This window comes from Vicia villosa, unplaced genomic scaffold (assembly GCF_029867415.1).
Source record: "Vicia villosa cultivar HV-30 ecotype Madison, WI unplaced genomic scaffold, Vvil1.0 ctg.001936F_1_1, whole genome shotgun sequence".
Taxonomy (NCBI): domain Eukaryota; kingdom Viridiplantae; phylum Streptophyta; class Magnoliopsida; order Fabales; family Fabaceae; genus Vicia; species Vicia villosa.
Window position 1 is genome coordinate 269,512 of NW_026705780.1, and position 23,969 is coordinate 293,480.

Here is a 23,969-nt window from a genome sequence, read left to right on the forward strand (position 1 = left end):
TATCTTTTCACCCCCATTCAGTCCACATGCATTCTTTTATTGGGACCCGGAATTTGAAGCTCCATATACCACATGTTACATTACAACTCAATGGAAGGAACACACATCTAAAACAAAACACTTTTTGAGAAAATGTAATTGACCATTGTATTCATGAATATGACACAGACACTTATGTATATAAAAGAAAACACTTGATAAGTTAACTACTTTTCAAACTAACATGACTACTTTGATTTACTCTTAACCTGTAGCATACACATGAATAAATACAATACAATGTCATTTTCCATCATTTACTACCCTACGATTAAAGTGTATATCTACATCTTTATCTCCACGCCCACTACAATTTACAACAACCTTAATATTGTCGTTTGGTAAAGTAGGGACCAACTTAACAAGTATAGCAAATGCATGTGAGGCCTCAAGAGATGGAAATATACCCTCCAATTTGCATAATCTCTCATATGCTGCAAATTCATTGTACACAAACTGTTAATAAAATGAATACATACATATTTTTTTATGTTTTTGACATGTATACATACCATCAAGAGCTTCTTCATCTGTTGCCACGCAAAATTCTGCACGACCACTTTCTTTGAGGAAGCTCAATTCTGGACCAACTCCTGGATATTCCATCCTACAAAATAATTTAAAAAATATATATTATTTCATATAAGGTGATATGATATGATACTAACATATATTAAATTGTATAATAAATCTATGTTCAAAATATGCATTGGTGTGAGTGTGACATACCCAGCTGCAATGGAGTGAGGTTGAATAATTTGTCCATAATCATCTTGTAATAAATAAGAGATAGCACCATGATAAACACCCACTTCACCTTTAGCCAAAGTAGAAGAATGTTTTCCACTTTCTAACCCTAAACCACCAGCTTCAACTCCAATTAATCTCACATCAGTGTCTGATATAAACTCATGAAACATACCCAAAGCATTTGATCCTGTTCCAACACATGCAACTATAACATCTGGGTTTCCTCCCCATTTTTCTAATGCTTGTTTCCTTGTTTCTTTTCCAATAACTGACTGAAACTCACGAACCATTGTAGGGCATGGGTGTGGTCCCACTGCTGAACCTGTCATGTGGTAGCTGTTTTCCAAATCCTCCACCCAATATCGAAAGGCCTCTGATGACGCGTCTTTGAAACTTCCATTAACACCTTCAACCTACATGTTTACATTAATAAGGTGGTTATGTTTAGACTCATATTATCAATAGTTAATTCAATATTATTCAAAGGTTATGTTTAGACTCATATTATCAATAGTTAATTCAATATTATTCAAAGGTTATGTTTAGATTACCTGAGCTCCTAACAGCTTCATCAACCGCACATTAGACGACTGTCTGTCCATGTTTTTTGCAGCCATAAAGACAGTGCACTCCAAACCAAGTTTTGCACATGCAGCAGCCGATGCCAGCCCGTGTTGTCCGGAACCGGTGGCAGTAACAACACTTTTCCGACCGATGCGCTTGGCAATCATAGCTTGTGCAAGAGCATTGTTCATCTTGTGAGATCCAGTGTGGTTGAGATCCTCTCTTTTTAAGTATATATCTGGCCCTTTACCACCATTCTTGCTTTTGTAATATTCGGACAATCGTTGAGCATGATATAGAGGTGTTTCTCTGCCAACATAGTCCCTTAATGCTGCTGTTAGCTCTGCCTGTGAAAACAAAAAAAAGAACTATTAATTAACGACACTTTAATTAATTAAAATTAGTGAAGAATTTTGTGATAATAGTGAATTACCTGAAAACTTTGATCACGGATAACATTATTGAACTCAGCTTCAAGGTGATTCAAGGACATTATAATTGTCTCAGGTACAAAGGTTCCACCAAACCTACCGAATTTTCCAGCGGAATTGGTACTCTCTTCAGTCTCTACAATAATTTCATTGTCCTTCTCTATCAAGGGTATCGGCAAGGGTTTATAAGTAGTGGGTAATTGAGGTAACTTAATCTTAAACTTTTCACGACGAGTTATCACAGCTTGAACAACCGCAGAAGAACGATCTTTGGTTGCTACTTTTTTATCTTTGAATTGGCTACTAACAATTCTCCATTGCAATTTGCATGCATCCATAATTGAATTTGAGTGATTAGTAATGTATTTTGTGTTTTCAAATTCTATTACCTGAAAATGTTGCCACACCACACAATTTATTTATAGTACTCGATAACCGTGGGAGAAGTGTTTAGGCGGGCACCCCATCTTTGACGTATGTGAAGCAGCTACAAACATTGGGTCCCACTTCTAGGTTGCGAAAAGAGTTCAAAAGTATGAAACTATGAAAGTGTTTGCTATATTTTTTAGATGAACATTTCACTATCCATCATTTATCCATGAAATGCAATGTCATTATTTTATAATATTTATTTTAAAATAAATTAAAAATTTTGCTTAAAAATATTGACATCCAACTAAAATAATTTACAAATACTTAAAAAATAATCTCACGTTAGTTATTTATAAATGAAAGATAAAAATAATTTATATATCATTAACAAGTGTACTTGAAATTTATGAAACAAGTTTCATTAAATTATTTCAGTTGATAATTCTGAAAGAACATCGAATATAGAGATGCAGATTCAAATCGCCTTATAATTTTATTTGTTTATTTTTAAAAGATAAATTTCAATCATTAAATAAAAAAAAGGTTGACTTGAATTTTTTTTTAACGTGTTTATTGATTGAAAGGAGATACTATTATAGTATTGATATGGATGGGCAATGATGCAAGGTTGCAAGTTTCTCAATAATTGAGTTAAATTATTCTATAAAAGAAAAAAGTAACTAAAAAATGCTGATGGTTACGGCATTAAAAACGTGACTTTGTATATCGGTGGCAAGAGCCACAATTTTACGCGGATGAGAAATGAAGTCTAGCACTAGGATTAGGAAGAAAGAAAAACTTCATTGCAATTTAGTTCATCTTATGTTTACTCCCCGACCAATTTAGGTCATATTATTTTTACTCGTTAATAGAATTAGTAATTCAACTTTACTTTTAATTTAAAAATTAACTGTAAAATTAATTTATAAATATGACATAACGTAGAAATATGTATTTAGTTAATATTTAGTTTTTCCAATAAAGATAATTGTGCTAAAAAAACTATAACATGTAAGATTTAAGTTATAATCTAGATAGCTTATCAAAAAATTAGTAAAAATATGTTATAACTTTATTGAGAAATTGAGAATTTTGATTAGAGAAAAGAAGAAATGAGTCATGGGCATGTGAGTTCAATCTGATAAATTCTCTTGTGGGGAAGCATTGAAAGGTAAGATCAAGACCGGTCCCATAAATTTTGAGGTATGAAGCAGAATTTTAAATTAAATATTTTAATATAATATTTTTTAGATTCATATATTTTGATTTTAGATTTTTTAGGATTTAAAATTATTAAATTATTGTAATTAATTTTATTTAATATTTTTTAATTAATAATAAAATCAACACATCTAAACACTACTTATTATTTAAGAAAAAAAATCATAAATGAAAAAAAAACTTAAATTATTTTAAAAAAAAATTAAATTTCAAGTTTTATTTTATTTAAGAGAACTTAAAATTTTATTATTTACAAGCATGATTTTAATCAATTATACAATACATATTCTAAATGATTTTTATTCATATAAGTTCTTAATATATGCTATTATTTAATCGGTATAAAAATAATTAAATAATTTTTTTAAAAAGTTAATTAATTAAAATCTTATAAATAAAAAAGTTGAAGCCCTAGGCGGTAGTTTTGGCAGCATACCCTTAAGGCTGGCCCTGAGTGAGGCATTGATGCATGCAAGACTAACATAAGTAGAGAATTAGATGATGGATAAGTTCATGAGTGTTATTATCATGTGGCTCAAAGATAAAGTCATAAAGAAAATCGACAGGAGATATGGATCAATGTTGAATCATTTTAAGAGGTGGAAAACAAATTCGTTGTGGAAAAATTTACAAAAATTCTTAAGATCATTTATAACTTGCATAATATTGAGGCAAAGATGGATGATGATGATGATGACGACGATGACGATGATGACGACGGGGATATGATAATGATGATGATGATAAGAAGGAGGAGGAGAAAAGGAGTAAGAGGACAAGACTATATTCTTGTTAAGCTCATTAAAAGCGACATTTTGAAAATTTTAAAGAATATCACACTCTTATAGAAAATCAGTTGGATACTAAAACGAACAACTCACCATTTTATTACATGTGATAGTTGAACTTCCGTTATTTTTATAATTTCCACTTCTTTCACAACCAATTACTAACTTGTCGTTTATGCCTACTTTTTCAATTGTCTCAAATTGAGATAAAACTTCTTTCAAATTGGAAGTATTTAAAAAAAAAACATTAAAAATATTTTGATAAAAGAATAAATTTATAAAATTCAAATAAACATACATTTTTAATAGTGAGTACGTCTGTAAAATCTTCAAACTTGTCCGGTGCTTTGCACATTTGAATTTTCGAAAGAAAAAAAACAAGAATAAAAAAACTAGCATTCCGCATAGTTAGACATTTAAACATAATATGCGACATTTAAACAAAATATACGGCATTTTTCAAATATGTGAGGAATACCGCATATCTAATAAATGCATAGAATAATGATACCACAGTTTTTTACCTACATAAAATTTTCAAATGTTCAATTATTCAATTTATTGTACAATCAAATACTACCTCATATTTAATATCTATTTCACTTATAATGAGAAGTTTAAAAAAAATTTAAAAAGAAAAATTAGAAAATTTATAATAATAGAATATTAAAAAATATTATTAGTTTATTAAAAAATTCACGCATTAAATAAATTCTTAATCATTGGATCGATATAAAACAATTAAATTTTAAATTCAGTATTTTAATTTGAAACAAATTAAATTTAATATTTAAAATTAAATAGTTCCATCATTATCCAATAAACACATACATTCTGAACGTATAAATTGTTGAAATTAAACTCAAACATTTGAATAATTCCTTATCGCTACATAATGACAATGAAGGAAACAAGAAAGAAAATTTGGGAAGAAAAAGATTAGGGTTTACGAAAGTTTAAAGAAAGAAGATGATGATTTTCTACATAGTTTCTCTCTGCCCACAAATTGTGGAAAATCTCTTATTCACTTGCAACTGCAATTTCTGTGAATACTCAATTTATTACAAAGTAGAGGTTACTCCCTCTATTTATAATTTTAAGTTAGTTTACTACCTAAACCAGAGCCTAAAATTACAAAAGCCCAAAATAACTATTTTAGACCCAAGTCGAAATCTGTGTGTGTAACAACCTGATTACAACACTTCCACAGCTACATACAACTCGACAGACTAAGCTTTTTTGACATACCTTGTGTCAAGCAACATCCTGATTTGACACAAGGAATTACAATTTAATACACCACCTAATTCATTGTGTCTAGGCTATCTACGTTCATCATAGCTCTTAGTCTTCTGAATACTTCAACATGCACACCCTTCGTCATGATGTCTGCAATTTGAATCTCAGTTATGTAATGTTCCAAGTTCATCTTCCCTTTAGCTACCTGCTCTTGAAGATAATGAACCTCATTTAGATGTGCTTGCTTCAACCATGTGTTATCGGATTCTTCGCTAGATTGATAGCTGACACGCTGTCGATCTTCATGGTAATTGCTCCATAATCTTCTGTTGTAATCTCTTCTACCAGATTCACCATCCATGCTACTTGATATATGCACAAAGGGAATCAGCTATGTACTCTTCTTCACACGACGATAGTGCCACTACTGGTTCTTTTCTCGAACTCAAAGCAATTGGTGCTCCACATAGCATAAACACATAACCTGTTGTGGACTTTCGATCCTTAGCATCACTACACCAACTTGAGTCGGTGTAACCCACTAACTTGCATTCTTTTTCCTTATCAGCTGCATGAATCGAAATGTCATAGTCGAGAGTTACTTTTAGATACCTTAGTATCCTCTTTGTCGCTGTTAGATGTGATACCTTTGGAATCTGCATGAACCTACTCACCATATCCATATTGTATGCTAAGTCAGGCCTTGTGTGACAAAGGTATCTTAATGACCCAATAAGTCTTCTGTACTAGGTTGGGTCGACATCATCTTCATATGATTCTTTCAACAGTTGGAGTTTTGGTTCAGCTGGTGTCGAAGTCGAGTTACATTCTTCCATCTCAAATATCTTGAGAATTTCGCTTGCATATCTTCTTTGATGCATCATCAAGCCTCTACTACTCTTGTAGAATTTGATGCCAAGGAAATATGACATGTCTCCCAGATAAGACATTTCGAATTCCTTTCTAATATTTCCTTTGAAGTCTTCGATCTTTTTCTTGTAGCTACATGTTATCAACAAAGTCATCGACATAGAGACATAGTATAAGCAATTCACTCTTGCTTCTTCTTACATATACACCATGCTCAGCTGTTCACTTCAAAAATTCCTTCTCCCTTAGAAAATTGTCGATCTTCTTATTCCAAGCCCTTGGAACTTATTTAAGTCCATACAAGGCTTTATGCACCATGTACACCTTTCTCTTTTTACCATGTTTCACAAACCCATTTAGTTATACAACATAGACTTCTTTGTATGAGGGTTCATTCAGGAATGCACATTTTACATCCATCTGACACATGTGCCAATTGTTCATTTTCGCCAGACCCCTAACCAACCTAATTGTCTCGATTTTGGAAACAGGTGCAAAAACTTCATCGTAGTCGATTCCTTCCTTCTAAAGAAATCCTTTCGTCACAGGCCTTTCCTTGTGTCGAGTTACTTCACCTTTGGGATTACACTTCACCTTGTATACCCACTTTACATTAATTTTCTTCTTGCCTTGAGGAAATTCGATAAGTGACCATGTGTTGTTGACTTCAATGGACTTCAATTCCTTACTCATAGCTTTCATCCACTTCGAATCCTTCAATTCCTCAGCTGCATTGATAGGTTTAAAATCTGCATAGAAAGCGTAATGTTCAAGCTCACCATCATCATCGACCACATAATCTGATGTAATCACACATTCTTGCAACCTTGCAGCAGGCAAGTGTCTTGTTTTCTGATGCCTGTTTGGACTTGCATCACCTTTGACTTCTTCTTGTCAAACTTCTTCTCTTTCGACTTTAGTGGTTGATTCTTCACATAAGATTCTAATTGAATCCTTCTTGACATTCCCAGTCCAATCTCATTCCTTAAGCTCATCTATGATCATGTCCTTGTGGATCACTACTTGCTTGTTCCCTGGGTCGAACAACTTGTATCCTCTATTTGAATGATATCCTATTAGGATCATCTGACTCAGCTTATAATCAAGGCTTCTTAAAAACTGATATGACATATGTCTATGTGTTATAGATCCAAATATCTTCAGATGACTCAAGCTAGGCTTGACACCAGATCAACATTCTTTTAGCGTAATTCCTTTTAGCTCCTTCGTCAGGCATCTACTCAAGATGTATGTTATCGTCGATTTAGCTTCATCCCAAAACTCTTTAGGTAAATGCTTGCCTTTTAATATACTTATCACCATATTCATGATAGTTCAATTCTTCCTTTTTGTAGTTTCATTCTGCTGTGGAGTATAGGGTGGCACCACCTCAAGCACAATTCCTTCTTTTTCATATAACATGTCAAAGTCTTTCAACACATATTCTCCACCACCATCAGTCCTCAAAATTTTTAGCTTTCCCACTTTGCCTTTTGACCATAGATTTGAACTTGGCAAATACCTTGTGACAAAGTATTTGTTACTTCCATTCCAATCCACCTGGATTGGACCACATACATCAGAGTATATGACTTCAAGTATTGACTTCGACTTGCTTCCTACATCCTTGCTAAAGTTGTTCTTGTACTGCTTCGCCTGCACACATTCCTCACACACTTCTCTTGGAATGTCAATTTCTGGTAATCCTGAAACCATATTTCTTTCTTTCAACTCTATGGTGTCATTTAAGTTGAGATAACCTAGTCGATAGTGCCATATCCATTCATCTCTGCTAGCTGCAGTTGCAAGGAACTTGTGCTCCATCATGTTAAGTTCAATCTTGAAGGTTCTATTCTGAGACATATGAGCCTTCATGATTAACCTCCCACTTGTGTCGACAACTCTCATCATTTTGTATTCGATCGAAACTTTGAAGTTCTTTACGACCAACTACCCTATGTTGAGCAAATTTCTCTTCATGCCTGGTATGTACAGTACATTGGAGATTACTGACGTTTTTCCATCTTTCCTCATAATCATAACATCACCAATACCTTCAGCTGCTAGAGTATTGTCATTTGTAAATTTCATCATGTTCTTCATAAAGGGCTTTATGTTAACAAACCAATATTTATTTCCAGACATGTGTGATAAGCATCTTGATTCCAAGTACAATTGGTCCTTGAATCTCTCTTCGTCTCTTGTTGTGATATCAGCATCATCTTTCTTCTTCTTATTTTTCTTCATGTTTTGCAAACTTTGTATCACTTTCTTGATTCTTATGCTTTTCTGGACAATCACTAGAATATTGACCATACTTCTGACAATTGAAACAGTGAATGTGACTTTTGTCAGGTTTTTGACCACCACCTTTTCCTCTATCTGCAGCACCACCTCTTTGGTTTCTTTGGTATGAGGGATTTCTCCGAATCGACCAGCTACCTTCTTGCTGATTCCACCAATCAAATTATTGTAGCCTTTTCTACCTTTCTTGCCATTCCAACTTCCTTTGGCTTTATTTTCTTTTGTTGATTGGGCTTGCAAAGCCACATCACTCTTCGATTTTCCTGCAGCACTTTCAATTCAGTCATTCTTTGTTCATGAGATTCAAGCGTCCCTTGAAGCTCTTTCTTTGTCAGTTTCGAAAAATCTTTAGACTCTTTTATGGCAACCACCACGTGGTTAAACTTTGGAGCCAATGACCTTAAAATCTTTGCAACAAATGATCTTGATGTCAACACTTCTCCATATACCTTGATTTGATTCACTAGGTTCGTAACTCTAGTGAGGAAATCAGTGATGCTTTCATTTTCTTCCATCTGAAGCAATTCATACATTCTTTTCTGAGTTTGTAAACTCACCCCTTTCACATTTTCTGCACCTCCAAAATACTTTTCAAGAATCTCCAAAGCTTCTTTTGTAGATTCTACATCACTAACCTTTTCAACATTATCTAGACTCAGACATTGATGAATTATAAAGAGAGATTTATAATTCTTCTTCTTCAATTCTTTGTGTGCATCCTTTTCTTCATCTGTTGCATTTTCTGCAAGCGGTGCTACTTCTTCTTTCACAACATCCCAAAGATCTTGATAACAAAAAATAACCTTCATATGCTTGCACCAATTCTCATAGTTATATACTTTCATAATTGGAAGACTCGTCGGAAAATGACAGTTTGGGTGATTCATTGTCATCGTGATTTTCTCCCAAGAATCGCTCAGCCAGTGCTCTAGATACCAGATGTTGGAATTAAACTCAAACCTTTGAGTAATTCTTTATCGCTACACAATGACAATGAAGAAAACAAGAAAGAAAATTTGGGAAGAAAATGATAAAGGTTTACGTAAGTTTAAAGAAAGAAGATGGTGATTTTATGCAGAGTTTCTCTCTGCCCACAAACTTTAGAAAACCTCTTATTTACTTGCAACTGCAAATTTTGCGAATACTCAACTTATTACAAAATATGGGTTACTCACTCTATTTATAATTTTAAGTTAGTTTGCTCCATAAGTCAAAATCCAAAACTACAAAAGTACAAAATAACTATTTTAGATCCAAGTCGAAATCTGTGTGTGTAGCAATCTACTTACAACACTTCGACAATTACATACAACTCAACAGACTAAGCTTTTCGACATACCTTGTGTCAAACAACATCCTATTTCGACATAAGAAATTACAATTCATGAATACCAAAAATTTATGAATGCAGATAATTTGATTTACCCATATACAAAGATAAAATATTTGTCTAGATCGAGTATCCTTAATACTCTAGATCCATACCTTTATTGTTTATAAAAAAAAAATTATAAAGTTTATGAATGATAGTAATTCATATCCAAGTACATTTTCCAGCCTATTACAATTTCAAGTACCTCAATATTGTCTTTTGATAAAGTGTAGGTGTAGTGTTTTAAAAATCGGGTTGGTCATCAAACTGAGGAGGATATTGGGTCATTGGTCGAACCGCATGACTAAATTGGATTAAACTGGATAACTCAGTTGAATAAACCAGTATCTATTGCAATAGTATATATTTATTAAATCGGTCGAATCGGATGACTCGGTCTCTAAAAAAAATCACAATTCCTACAAAATTTCAAAATATCATAATTTCACATGTTTATTCTTTACATTCAAATTCTAAATATAATCATCACTCACAATAAAATAATACAAAATATAAATGTAAATAAATTTTAAACCAGGTCTAATTGCAAACACAAACACGGAAGAAGTTGATCCAAATAAGGTTTGAATAAAGTTTAATTATATTTTAATTATATTTTTAAAAAAAATCATGAAAACGGCGTCGTTTTGTATGAAAAAAATAGCATGCATTTGAACTGCCAATTTTTTAAAACTGTCGGTTCACCGATTTTTTCTAATTTTTACCGATTTTGGCCGGTTCTCACCGGTTCAATCGCATACCCTATCCTGCAATCAGATCATACTGGGTAACCCCTTCAGTTCTCAATCCAATCGACCGATTCGATCCAATTTTTAAAACACGGTGTAGGAGTCTATCCAGCCAAAGCGTGTGGGCCTCAAGAGATAGACATATGCCCTCCAATGTCTAGTTTCATGCAGGAGTTCACACAACATTAACTATGTTTTGTAAAGATAGAGATGGGCATGTACCCTTATCTTATCTCTTAGTCTTAATTGAGTGAATTTCTTTTGTTCAGTCTCTTAATGCTAATTATCTTCTCTCTTTTTTAATTGAGAAAAATAACTTTTTTCAAAAGTTGTAGTTTTTGTTTAGAAAAAAATTTCTAACTAACTATATCATTTTTCTCAAAAATAAAAAGTATTTTTTAAATTAAATATTTTTTTGGGAAAGAAACTAACTATGACCCCAAATTTTATTTTGAAAATCTTTTGTGTATGAATTTATTTATTTGGAGGCATTAATTTTGAAAATAATAATCCCTCAAACATAGGAGTTATAGCACATGTTTAAATGATTCTATCATTAATTTCTCTTAATTATTTCATCTATTTTAAGTGGTGCAACTGACTTCTTTTCTTTTGTTGTTTTGTTACGTATTCTTCTTTGTATTTGATTTCTTCCAATACTCCATACCATAATCCATATTCTTTTTTAAAAAAACTTAATATATAAAGTTGTTATGATTGGATGCATGTCATCTTAATAGTTATTATAACATTAATTCTAATTCCTAAACACATGTCATATTAATAACTACTCTATCTAACATCAATCCTAATTTTATATTTTTTTAAATTGATTCTACATTAATAATTAATAATATTTTAATCTACTTAATATAAATTAAATGTTGTCATGATGCTAATCCTAACCAGATATCATCTTAGTAGTTATTTTAAACACAACCTCTAAATTTTTTTTACAAGAGAAAACTATATCATTTCATTAATAATAATATTCTGGATACATGTTGGAATATCAGTAAAATTGTGAAAACTAGCTAGGGATGGAGCCACCCGTGCAAGAGCATGAGCAACCTCATTGGCTTGTCTTCTAACGAACTTAACACGAGAGTTCCTAAAAAAGAGAGTAATTAACCTTCTACAATCATCGACAATAGCTCCGAAATCCGAGTCGTTTGGCTTCACAGAACTCACACTATCGACAACTTGCTTTGCATCTAATTCAAAATCCATATTATCAAAGCCCAGATTAATAACCCACTTTATAGCTGACAAAAGGCCTATGGCTTCTCCTATAGCCACTTCAGGACATGGGGAAAACCATTATGTTCGTGCTGCAATAAACTGGCCAGCATCATTTCTAATACAGATACCAATGCCTACCTTATTCTCGGAGAAGGATGCATCAATATTACACTTGAGACGACCAGCCGAAAGTTTGCACCACCTAGTAACAATTGACGGAGGATTGTTAATCTCACTGTTTTGGCGATGTTGTTGAGCATTTTTCCATCCCGCCAAAAGTTGAGCCGCTCGCTGACAAATTACCTCTGTCGATTCTTCCGCGGAATTCCAAATATGATTATTTCTCCCTTTCCAAATGCTCCAAAGAATGACGGAGAACAAAGATAGATGGTCATGATTTGAAACCTGCAAAAAGGAAAAAATAACAGAAGCAAACGTCCCTCCATTGCTAATACATTGTTGCAACATAGGTCATAGCTCCACTTTTAATACCATGAATATCACCTCTATTTTCTGCTTTTCTGATAAGAGCCGAGAGACCTTTGCACAAAGAATAAATAAATACGGAGAGAGAGGGCCCCCTACCTCAGCCCACGACCCGGAGTAATCGGACCAACCGTGTTACCATTAACTATCACAGAATACTCAACGGTTTCAACACAAATCATAATCCACTTAATCCATTTCTGACAAAAACCCATGGTGATAAGAATATCCTTCAAATACTCCCAATCAATCCTATCATAAGCTTTACTGATATCTAGCTTAAGAGCTATCTCGCCAACTTTGCCTCTGGTTTTAGTCTTCATATGATGAACCACTTCAATAGAAGCCATAGCATTATCTAATATAGATCTTCCAGGAACAAAAGTTGACCGATTATCAGAGACACACTTCCCTAATATTTTCTTGAGTCTGTTTGCAAGGACCTTCGCTATCACTTTGTAAAGGACGTTGCAGAGAGCAATCGATCGCCAATCCTTCATCGAAGTTTGGTTTTCGCCTTTAGGAATGAGGGTAATATTAGTTTTATTAAGACTTTCTGTAAAAATGCCAGTTTCAAGCCAATCACAACCAGCATTGAAAATATCCGTACCACACGTATCCCAGAACTGATGATAAAAGCCCGGATTATATCTGACAGGTCCTGGACTTTTATCCGCTTGCATGGAGAAAATAGCATCTTTGAATTCTCCAATGGTGAACACCTCTGTCAACAACTCGTTATCATCATCTGCAATGGAACTATCAATAGCTTGTAGAACCCGATCTCGAGAGCTAGGCTTCTCTTGGAAGAGACCAACAAAATAGTCATGAGCCACTTGACACATTCCTGAAGTGGAATTAGTAACATCTCCATTTTCCTTTGTTAGAGATTTAATCGTATTAACTTTCTTCCGAACAGTAGCAGTGATATGGAAAAAGCGGGTATTTAAATCACCATCCTTGTACCAATGAGCTTTAGCTCTTTGCTTCCAGAATAAATCGTCTTTCACAAGTAACGAATTCAAACGATTTTCAAGGGTTGAAAAATAATTGAAGTTTCTGTCACAAGTGTTATGTCTAGCAGTATCCAACTTCTTACAAGTGTTATCAATCTCCTTGCGAATTTTACACCAATTATGTCGACTCCACTTTAACATTTCTTCTCCACACACATGCTATTTCATAATAATGTCTTCATGATCACCAGTGAGCCATTGCTCACACACGAACTCTTTAAAACCCGGCTCTGTGAGCCACACGTTTTCAAATTTAAAACCTCTACGCACAGAATGCTGAATCGAGAGAGAGTCACACCTAAGAAGGAGCGGATAATGGTTGGAAGAAGCTGCTGTCAAACATTCTAGCTTCGCATTCGGAAAAAGGATACCCCAGTCCAGATTTATCATGGCTCTGTCAAGTCTTTCTTCAACAGCCCTTTCCGTTCCTAAGCTCTTGAACCAAGTAAAGGAATAACCTTCCAGCGGAACATCCGTCAGTCCGGTATCTTGGACAGCCTGTCTAAACCCAGAAATAAGCCAATTTGGTATATCGGTTCGGCCCTTTTTTTCAGCAGAAGAAAGACTATCATTGAAATCTCCAATTATACACCAAGGTAAATCGGAACTATCAGCAAGGTTGCGAATTAAATTCCAAGATTCTCGTCTACGCGTACGCTCGGGTAACCCATAAAAACATGTGAGTCTCCAGCTACCATTTATAGAATCTTCAACTAGCATATCAATATGATTATTAGAATAATTTTGGATAGTACACTTTTTGGATTCACGCCAAAACACAACTATACCACCACTTCGACCAATGCGATTGACCGTAAAACAAGAATCAAAACTCAACGCGTAACGTAAATCCTCAACTTTATTAGAATAACTTGTTGTTTCAAACAGAAATAAAACATTTGGTTTATATCTTCGGATGAGGTATTTGAGGTTCAGAACTACACTCGGGTTACCTAGACCCCGGCAGTTCCAACTTAATACATTCATTTTTCTTGGCAGGCCTGCTGAGCAGCGCCCGCCACTGGTAAATTAACATCAGAAAAAGGAAGATGCTGCTTGGGGATGTCATTTCCAGCAGCTCCGGGTGTGACGACAAGATCAGTAATATGCTGAATGAAGTTGTCAGTTCCATTAGCCCCTTTGTCTAGAGTAGTATCTTCGAGCATTAGATCGATCGTTGTAGCAGAATCAGTGTTGGCTTGTTCATTCGGTGCATCCATAGTAGCTTCATCCTTGCGACATCTCTTCTTCACAGAATTCGTCTCTGTCCTGTTGTAACTCCAATTCTAAAAGTATGGATCCTTTTAAGTGCGGTTTGCGACGAGCCTGATTTTTCATAGATGCTTTTGTGGCTGCTATCTTGCTTTTACCAGTAAAGGATTAAATTCTTTTAGCTTGCTCCATATCCGCCGTGAAATTGTTAGCAGGAGAGATATTCGCAACATCTCGAATTATTGGGCCAGCTTTTTTTGAATCCAGCACAGTAATAACATTTACATAATTCCAAGAAGTCTCGGATCCATTGTTATACCCAGTCTGCTTTGCATTTCCAAGAGATTTGATCGGTTCAGCAACCCCGATACTAACGGGAGTCAGCACAGAGTCAGACATAGCATCCGAAGCGAATAAACTGGTTTTGGCCTGCAAACCGGACTAATTAGATGCGTTGGGGTCCTAGCCATTTGTCAAAAGCAAAATGGATGTTGCAGTAGCTGTGTTGCAATCAACTAAATCCAGGAAAATCTTATTTTCGAACACTTTAAATTTTCCGTTTGGCAGCTGTTTGGACGCGTCACGGATTCTGAAGCTCGGAGGGGTGACGTTGTTGTTGTTAAGCACCTGCATTGTAGAAGAAGAAGAGCCTAACAGTGCAGCCCCCACAGTTGAACTTCCTATCTCACTAACAAGCATCTTGTTAGCCAATGTCAGCGCCAAATCCGTTACAATTCTTTGCACATATTTGTTCGCGGTTACGGTAGAGTCATTAGCCATCGAATAATTTCCTTTATCAATAGGATTAAAAGGAATCCAACTGTTGGTAGCGTCACCGTTTCTGGCAGTACGTTTGAAAAAAACCAGCTTTTTAGAAGTTGGGTCTCTATCAATCGCAACTCTCCCGTATAACAGATGATCGCCTGCATCTCTGTCCGAGATATTCTCATTCAATTGATTGTTAAACATGCTCTCCTTATTGCTTCGAGCTCCACCTTCATTGTTTCGCCCATTACGTAACCACTTGTTTTCACCCCCATTACCACCTGAAGTACTCGATTCCACCCTCATGAAATTTCCCCAACCTTTAGCACTGTTGGAAAAATTGGAGCATAGTCTCGTAGGACAGAACTTCTCCGAGTGGCCAATAATTCCGCATAGAAAGCAGAAAGTACCTAGTTTTTCAAATTTAAAGACTAGATGAACCTTGTCTCCTTCCACCCTGTCAAACGCCCAGTTCTTTTTTAGCGGTAATTGCACGTTAATAGCAACCTTTATCCTCATGTATTTCCTCCAGACAAGATAATTGTTGTAAGCGCCGTAGCCTACGAACTTTCCAATGTGATTACTGATAAGAACTCCAACGTCCTCGGTCATGAATCCAAAAGGAAGTTGATGGATTTGAACCCATATCTCCACTTCATTCAGAGTAATAGACAGAGGATCTTCTCCAAATTGAAGCTTTCTAGTTGCCAACATGAAATTGTCATACAGCCATGGACCTCCTTCTAAGACTCTCTCCAAGTCCCAGCTGTGGTAAAACTGGAACAAGAACCTGTTCTCGTCAATTTTTGTGATGTCCATGCTCTGCCCAGGCTGCCACATCTTTGCCAACATATCCTTCAGCACGTTGAAACTAATTGTTTTGTTAGTCAGTACAGTACCAACCAAACAAAGCTCGAGCAGATCTTCCTGAGTGAACTTGACATTGTCTAAACACAAACTCTAATTATATATTTTTACTAATTTGCTCCTACATTAAAAATGAATAATAATAATTTAATATCCAATTACCAGTATTGTAAATAATAATAATAATAATAATAAATATAATATTCAATTACCACTATTAAAAATATCCAAATAAAAATAATAATTAAAAAAATCTTTCAAATTAAGTAATTTAAAAATCTAGCCTAAATTTCAAGTTTAATAATTTATATAAGATTATAAAATATTAAAATAAATTTTAAATATAATTTAGGTAATCAATTTTCACGATAAAGTAGATAATTTTAAATTAATTCTTGCTATACGCTAATTCTTTTTTCCCCTTATTTTTTCATCTATTTTATAAATTTCTATATTTACAAAATAACTTACTTATTTAAAAATAAAAAGGAAATAAATGTGTCTTTTTTTTCTCATAATAAAATATTTGGCTTTATATCTCATCAAACTTTTATTAAATTGTCTATTAATAAAACTCTCCAATATCTTAACTTTGATTCTTATTTTTTAAATTCAATTTTATTTAACTTTTTATTTTAATGAATACTCAAATTGTAACTAATACACTATATTGATGATAATATATAAATATTAAAAAATAAAATAAATGTGTTTAAAATTACTACTCAACAAAAATAAAAAAGATATGCTATTTTAAATAGATACGTTTTTTAAAAATTATGTGATTTTTAAATGTGTTACACAATTTTTGTTTATAGTAAAAATTTAGTAAATTTTTTTACAATATTTTAATATGAAAATTATCAGTTATAATATTTATTGAGTATTATCGAGCTAATTTTTTTTAATAAATCATTATGACTATCAAAATAAAATTATATAAACCATTATTTTTCCCATATTGATTATAATTACTTCAGATATTTCTTGAATTTTCTTAAATATAAATATCTTTTGTTTAACTTTAACCGCTTATTTTCTTTACAAAAAACTATGACTATTAACTAATTAATTGTATTAATAAAAATTTAAAAATTAAAATAATCAGTTACAAAAAAAAATATTTGTTGTGTATGAGTATTCTACTAAAAAATTTAACAAATCATTATGATAATAAAAAAAAATTAAAAATAAAAATCCTATAAATCATTATTTTCCCTTTACTTTGTAGTATTAATTTTCATATCGGACTAAAATATATAAAAAATAGGGTTAAATATGTTTTTAGTCCCTATAAAATTACCCAAAATGACTTTTAGTCCCTATAAAAAAATATTGACTTTTAGTCCTTATAAAATTATTTTTGCACTCAGTTTTAGTCCCTGTAGAGAGACCAAAAGTGAGTGCAAAAGTAATTTTATAGGGACTAAAAGTCAATATATTTTTTATAGGGACTAAAAGTCAAAATCGAGATATTTATAGGGACCAAAAACATATTTAACCCTAAAAAATATTCACCATTTGCAACACAAAAAATTATTATAAATAAGAAAAAATATTTTTTAAATATAATAATTAAATATAAATATCAATTTTATATAAATAATAATTTTTATTCTTTATTGTACCAACTTTTAAATATATTTTCTCATATTCCATAACTACTCCATCACTCACTTACAATAATAGTAATTAATGATAAACTATAATTAATTAAATTGTGAGTTACAATTAGAGGTGGAAATATGCTAGACTACTATTTAGAATGCCTGAGCCTTGCCTACGAAAAACTTAAAAGGCTTATGTCTGTTCTATGGCCTATCTTAGTCTCAGTTTTTGGTTTGGTCTGGCCTTTTTAAAAGTCTGGTCTGGTCTGGAAGTTTATTTAATGACCATGACTTTGTTTGGCAAACCATATTTTAGGCTTATAGCTTATAAGCTTGTATGATAATAAAAGACCTGTTTGGTAACAGTCTTTTCATCACGAGCTTATAGCTTATTTTACTAGTTTATAACTTACTTTTCAGACGCTATTTTAAATAGCGTTTTAGTTTATAGTTCATAGCTTATCATTTTTTCTTCCATTAATACCCTTATAAATTTTATTATTTTAAATGTGAATTTAATTATTAATTAATAAATGTCTTTTTATGTCATTTTACATTTATCAGTTAGTTAAATCGCAAATTTTACCTAACACTTTAATTAGCTTATCAACTATCAGTCATCAGCCATCAACTATAAGCTATCAGTCATTTGCCATCAGCCATAAGCTATCATCCATCAGCTATAAGTTAGCTTATCACCTAACCGCTAATTTTACCAAACAGAGCCTGTATCTTATTAAAATTTTCAATTAATCCATATTACTTAAGAAGCCTTATAGGTCAGTCTATATATGCATATATAAGATGACCTATTTAGCCTTTGTTCTAATATATATGCATACATAGGCTAGTCTATTTAACCTTTTTTTTAATATATATGCATACATGAGTCAATCAATTTAGCATATCTCTAATATATATGAAAATATAGGCCGACCTATAAGGCTTCATAGACTTTTTTTAATAGCCTAAGTCTGACCTATTTAATAAAATAGACTTTTAAAAAAGCCTAAGCCTGATCTCTTTATTAAGTAGGCTAGGCTATAGGCCCTTGTAGGCTGACCTGGCCTATTCCCACCCCTAGTTACAGTTTTTAATCTCACTTAAAATAATATTAATTAATGATAAAACTGTGAGTTACCATTTTTAATAACAGTTATTTTGTTTTTAATAACCATTATTGTATATATAAATACGTATTTGGTGAAGGAATGTTACATATTTATACTATACATTTTGGATAAGTCTTCATCATTGTCTTCAAACAATTGATACTTGATCTCACCTGATCAAAATGGATCGTTAAGGTCAGCTTACGGTGGGCTTGAAGGATTGGAGGGGGTGTACATGCAAGATACTCCAATGCTAAAGTGAGAAGACAATCAGAGAGCAAGTACAAGATTTAGTGTGAGAATGATGAATACCTGACCCTCTAGTGAAAGAGAGTATTTATAGCCCCCAGCATTGGGCCAAGGTTCCCTAATTGGGTCGGATCCAAAGGAGGCTGTAATACGGTGGGAGAACTGACTTTTTGAAATGTTGCGGATAGCAATAGTCGCCACCGACTTTTATTTTATCCAATTGGAAAGGCAAAAAGAACAGGAAAGACCTTTTAAAAAGACTTGAGTTCGGGGGGTAGGTTATACAAAGGGAAGGTGTAAGCACCCTTTGTATCCATGGTTATCCATGAGCTCTTAATTACTTAGCTCACTTTGTTTGTTTGTTTGAAAGAGTGTCGTGTGTGAACTGAAAAGATTTTTGAATAAGGACTTTAGCTTGTAAATAAGCGTAGCCTTTTTGATTTGATTCTTTGAAAAGAAGTGGGAAAAGTATTTGAAATTTTGATTTGAATGTGAGCAAGCAATTAAGAGTACCTACCCTAAGATTGTCTTTCTTGTTCTTTGAGTTTTCGTTTGAAAGGGTTATCCATACCATAAGGATGGTAGGTAGTCCTTTTATTGGATTTATCGGGTCATCGAGAGTCATCGTTCGCCATAAGATTGTCCCTACCATATAGAGGGTAGGTAGTCTCAGGGAAGGATAGAATAGTCATTTAGACAACAGGCGAGGATACCTTAGCAATGGGGACAATCATCTTTATTTCCGAGGCAGCATCGAGGGACAAAATCTTATGATGATTTCAATGAATTAAGGCAGCATTTGCATTAGGTATCCTCGGAATCGAGGGACTTGACTATTTTAGAATCGTAATTGAAAGGCAACAGGCAGCATAAGAAGGGTTACCCTAAAGGTGTGTGTGTGGCATAATCATGTGGTTTAATTCGATTATATTTATCTGGTAAAATTACTGATTCTAGATCTGATTCATGCTTTGCACTCCCTAATTTACTAACCACGCAATAAATATTGTGCAGGAATTAAAGTGCGGAAAGTAAAGACCTACGCTATTACAAGTTTAGGGATGGGGGATTTACAATAAACACCAGTAGGGGGTATGCGGAAAGTAAAGACAGAAATTAAAATCCTATTTAACTATTACATTCCAAAAAAAAATATTTAAATAAATAACAACTCGGACCAATGTCAAAATTTTGATAAACCTGAAAAAATGAGAACGGAAAATAGGATTAGTGCAGGAATGAACTATTTATCGGAACTTTAATTAATTATCGGGTTAAATCCTAATTAACTAATCGATTAAAACAATTATTGATGCAATTATTAAAAAAGTCGGGCGTTCGATTAAAAATAATAATTACCACAATAAAACATTATTATTAGTTAATATGATTTTTTAGAAAAAATAATTAATCAATAATTAATAAAAGAAATAATTTTTAGAAAAAAAGAATTATGTAATTACAAAATTAGAAAACTTAGCTTCGGATCCTATATGGGCGCCTCCTGGAGGTGTATCATAGGCATGCGCTTTCTGAGCTCTTGGATCAGGGCACTGTGAAGATCTGATGGCTCGATATGAGGTCGTATCGTGCGCATCTATAGGCATGCTGCGTGTGGTCCATGAAAGAATATATTCAAAGAAAAAAACTTGTTAACACCACAGGGTTCGAACCCAGGTGTGTTATGTTAACTAGTTTCTGCATGGGCCATTAGAGTAATCGTTTCAAGCTGTTAATAATATGCAACAAAACAAATAAATATTGAAACATTATTGCATGGGAAAATTCAAAGATAAACCAGCCTGGACCCACGCGCACACTTGTGGACCAATCACTGGGCGAGAGAAAGGTCGCAGGGTTGACCGTCCAATGAGATAATGGAGAGAGAATTGGATTTTGTTGACGGACCAATGGCAAACGTCCAAGCGTGACCAGAATGAGAGAGGGGATCCATGACTATTGACTAGCTAATCCTGTGGCTCCACGCGTACCATCTTCTTCCTCCAAATTACCTGCGGAATTTGCCATGGACATAGTTGCGGATTTACTTGCGGTTTTTTCTTCGAATTCCTGCAAAATCAAAAAAACTCCAAAAACGACATTGAACAAACAGCATGAGCGCCCAGATCCATGTAAAAACGTCCCCTGAGTTCATTGGTGAGCTGGTTTGGACGTGAAACGACCGGGATCATGAAGAACGAAAGTTTCACATCATTATTCCCTAGCCATGGTGAAGGCCATTCCCCACGTTTGAGCTTCCTTCTAAAGGTCCAATCCTTCTCTAAATGTCATTATAAACTTAAGCACACAATCAAATAACATTAAAACACGATAGCATGAGAGATACACAGATTTGAAATATATGTGAATATGCTAACCACGGTGAACGAATTCTAAGTACCATCACATGTTTTGAATCACATAGCCTTACTCTATAATACCTCAGGATCGTATTAAGATGATTGGGAAGGCTTGAGAACGGCTGCAATGGAAGACACAAATTTTTCTCTTTTCTTTGATCTTTTGCACCTTTTTTGAAACCCTTGCTCTCCTCCTCTCTTTTTTTCCTTTTAGGTCTGCCAAGTTTATATATATATAGGAGAATGATTAGGGTTCAGAAATTGAATCAAATATTGGTGAATTAAAGAGATTGGAACTTGATTGATTCTTGAATGCAATCTTTCTAAATTTGCTCCAATTTCAATCCTATTGAATCCAATCTTGTTTGCACGATTTTAAGTGAAAAATATGATGTTTATTTGATTGGTTATGATTGGAAATCAAAATCACATCAAATCCTTCTCATAATTTTTTATTATTTGGTTTTTTAAATCATATTTAAATGAATAAAAATTCAAATAAAATCAAATATTATCCAATAATTCGTGGCAATTGAATTTAGGGCCTTGGATATCATAAGGATGAAGATTGGGCCAAGAAAGATTGGGTTCCTTTGCAAAAAGATTCATTTTGGAGCCTTTTATTTCACATTTTTCCTCTCAAAATTATCCAACTTTGACAAGGCATATCTCCCTCAATTTTTAATATACGGAGGAGTTCTAGGACTTTTTGGAAAGCTCAAGATGTCCTCTACAATCCACTTTGGAACATTTTTTTCCATTTGTGGATTTTATCTTGATGATATGGGCTTTAACAAAAAAATTGCTTTTGGTTGACTTTCAAAAATGACCTATAATCTTTTGATCCATATCTCTCAAGTGAAGCATTTTTATCCTTGGCATAGGAGAGACAAAGTTGTATAGAATTCCATTTCCTTCAAAATGAGCTTTGGATGGAAAATTTCTGATGTTCCATGTGAAAGTTATGGCTGGTCAAAGTTCAGTTGACTTTTAGGTCAAAAAACCCTAATTTAGAAACTTTTAGTTTTGTTGACTTCTAAACTTCCTTGATGAATCATGATCAACCCTTGATCAAATGATGAATGATACTTCAAAATGAGGGTGTTGACAAAAAATCAGGAGTTTTGACTGTACTTTGACCACAGTTGACTTTTAGGTCAAATCTGTCGATTGTTGATCGTTTGAGCTGTTTTGTGAATCAAAGCTTGAAACATGGCATGAGGATACTATGAGGAATATGAGAGACCATGAAGTCCACTTGAATTATCATAACCTGATTTTACCTTGAGAGAAACAAAACCCTAGTTGTGGTTTGATTGCTTAGGAGAGAGATAGGCAGACTTATTTCTCAGTGCTTGAGCAAAATATTTTGAAATATGAGGGCAAATTTTGGGGTATGACAGAGGCCCACGTGCTAGGAAACTTTCAGGATCTTGCATGGTAGGGCTGAGTTAACAAATGACTCATATCCTGAGTGAGTGGAGCGTAGGGTTCAGAGGTAGTTGCCCAAACCGTGCACTAGTAGGTTTCACCACGTGCTCCTACATGAAACTGGCTTCGTAACAACTAATGGATGCGTTAGTGGGCCTTGGGAGTGATTGGGTCTGCTCGGCCTCGGCTCAAGGATTGGGCATGTTCGGCCTTAATCTGAATACTAGGTCTGCTCGGCCCAGACCAGAACAAGAGCCCCCAAGTCGTTATTCCTGTTAAGAGCAAATGACTTCATCAGATGTGTTGCCGAAGATGTGCTCACGGGGAGCCGTCGCTTCCCAGAGATGTATGGCCGAGTACATGCTCGCAGGGAGCCTTTTCTTCCTATAAGTCTGTGAGCATCCTCGGTGAATCATGTCCGTATCTTGATCGAGGAAAGGGTGATCCACTGGACACGAAAGGTAACTACCGCCGAGGAGGCGGAGGGGTGTCAAATGTCAGGAGACGAATCGTTGGTTCTGGAACGTCAAACGTTTCTTCAATTAATGGGGTGTCAGGAATTAGTTAACACGCGGTTGCTGTTTGACGCGCCATTATTGCCTAGAGCCGTCTTTTGGTCTAGGAAGTGATGGCACCTTTTTCACTTCCCCGTGCCTTTTGCTATAAAGGAGGGAGGAGTGAATCAATCACAATTTTTTTCTAAGTCCTTCTCAAGATCGCCCTGCTGCCTTCTGTAACACCCCGTAATTTCACGAATTAATTTAATCAAGTTAAATTAATTATTCGGAAATTATTTAATTATCTGATAATTCAAAATTGGATTTTTGGAAGAATTGTGAGAATTATTGTTATTGGGCCGTGACGTAGTTAGTAAAAGGGGAGGTGCCAGTGGAGAGGCCTTACTAACTAAATATCCTATTTTT

The 23,969-nt window shown here is 34.0% G+C and overlaps 2 protein-coding genes across 2 annotated transcripts; both read right to left on the reverse strand.

The window, feature by feature from the left end:
- Positions 1-210: 210 nt before the first annotated feature.
- Positions 211-2,181, reverse strand: LOC131637161 (tryptophan synthase beta chain 1-like). The gene is made up of 5 exons (XM_058907748.1): positions 1,787-2,181; positions 1,341-1,700; positions 769-1,202; positions 552-646; positions 211-473 (listed from the first exon to the last, which is right to left on the reverse strand). The coding sequence occupies exons 1-5, from the start codon at positions 2,120-2,122 to the stop codon at positions 283-285; spliced, it is 1,416 nt and encodes a 471-aa protein (XP_058763731.1). The 5' UTR covers positions 2,123-2,181; the 3' UTR covers positions 211-282.
- An 11,421-nt stretch (positions 2,182-13,602) lies between these two features.
- On the reverse strand, positions 13,603-14,430 carry LOC131637168 (uncharacterized). The gene has a single exon (XM_058907756.1). It carries the CDS (start codon positions 14,428-14,430, stop codon positions 13,603-13,605), a length of 828 nt encoding a protein of 275 aa, XP_058763739.1.
- Positions 14,431-23,969: the final 9,539 nt, after the last annotated feature.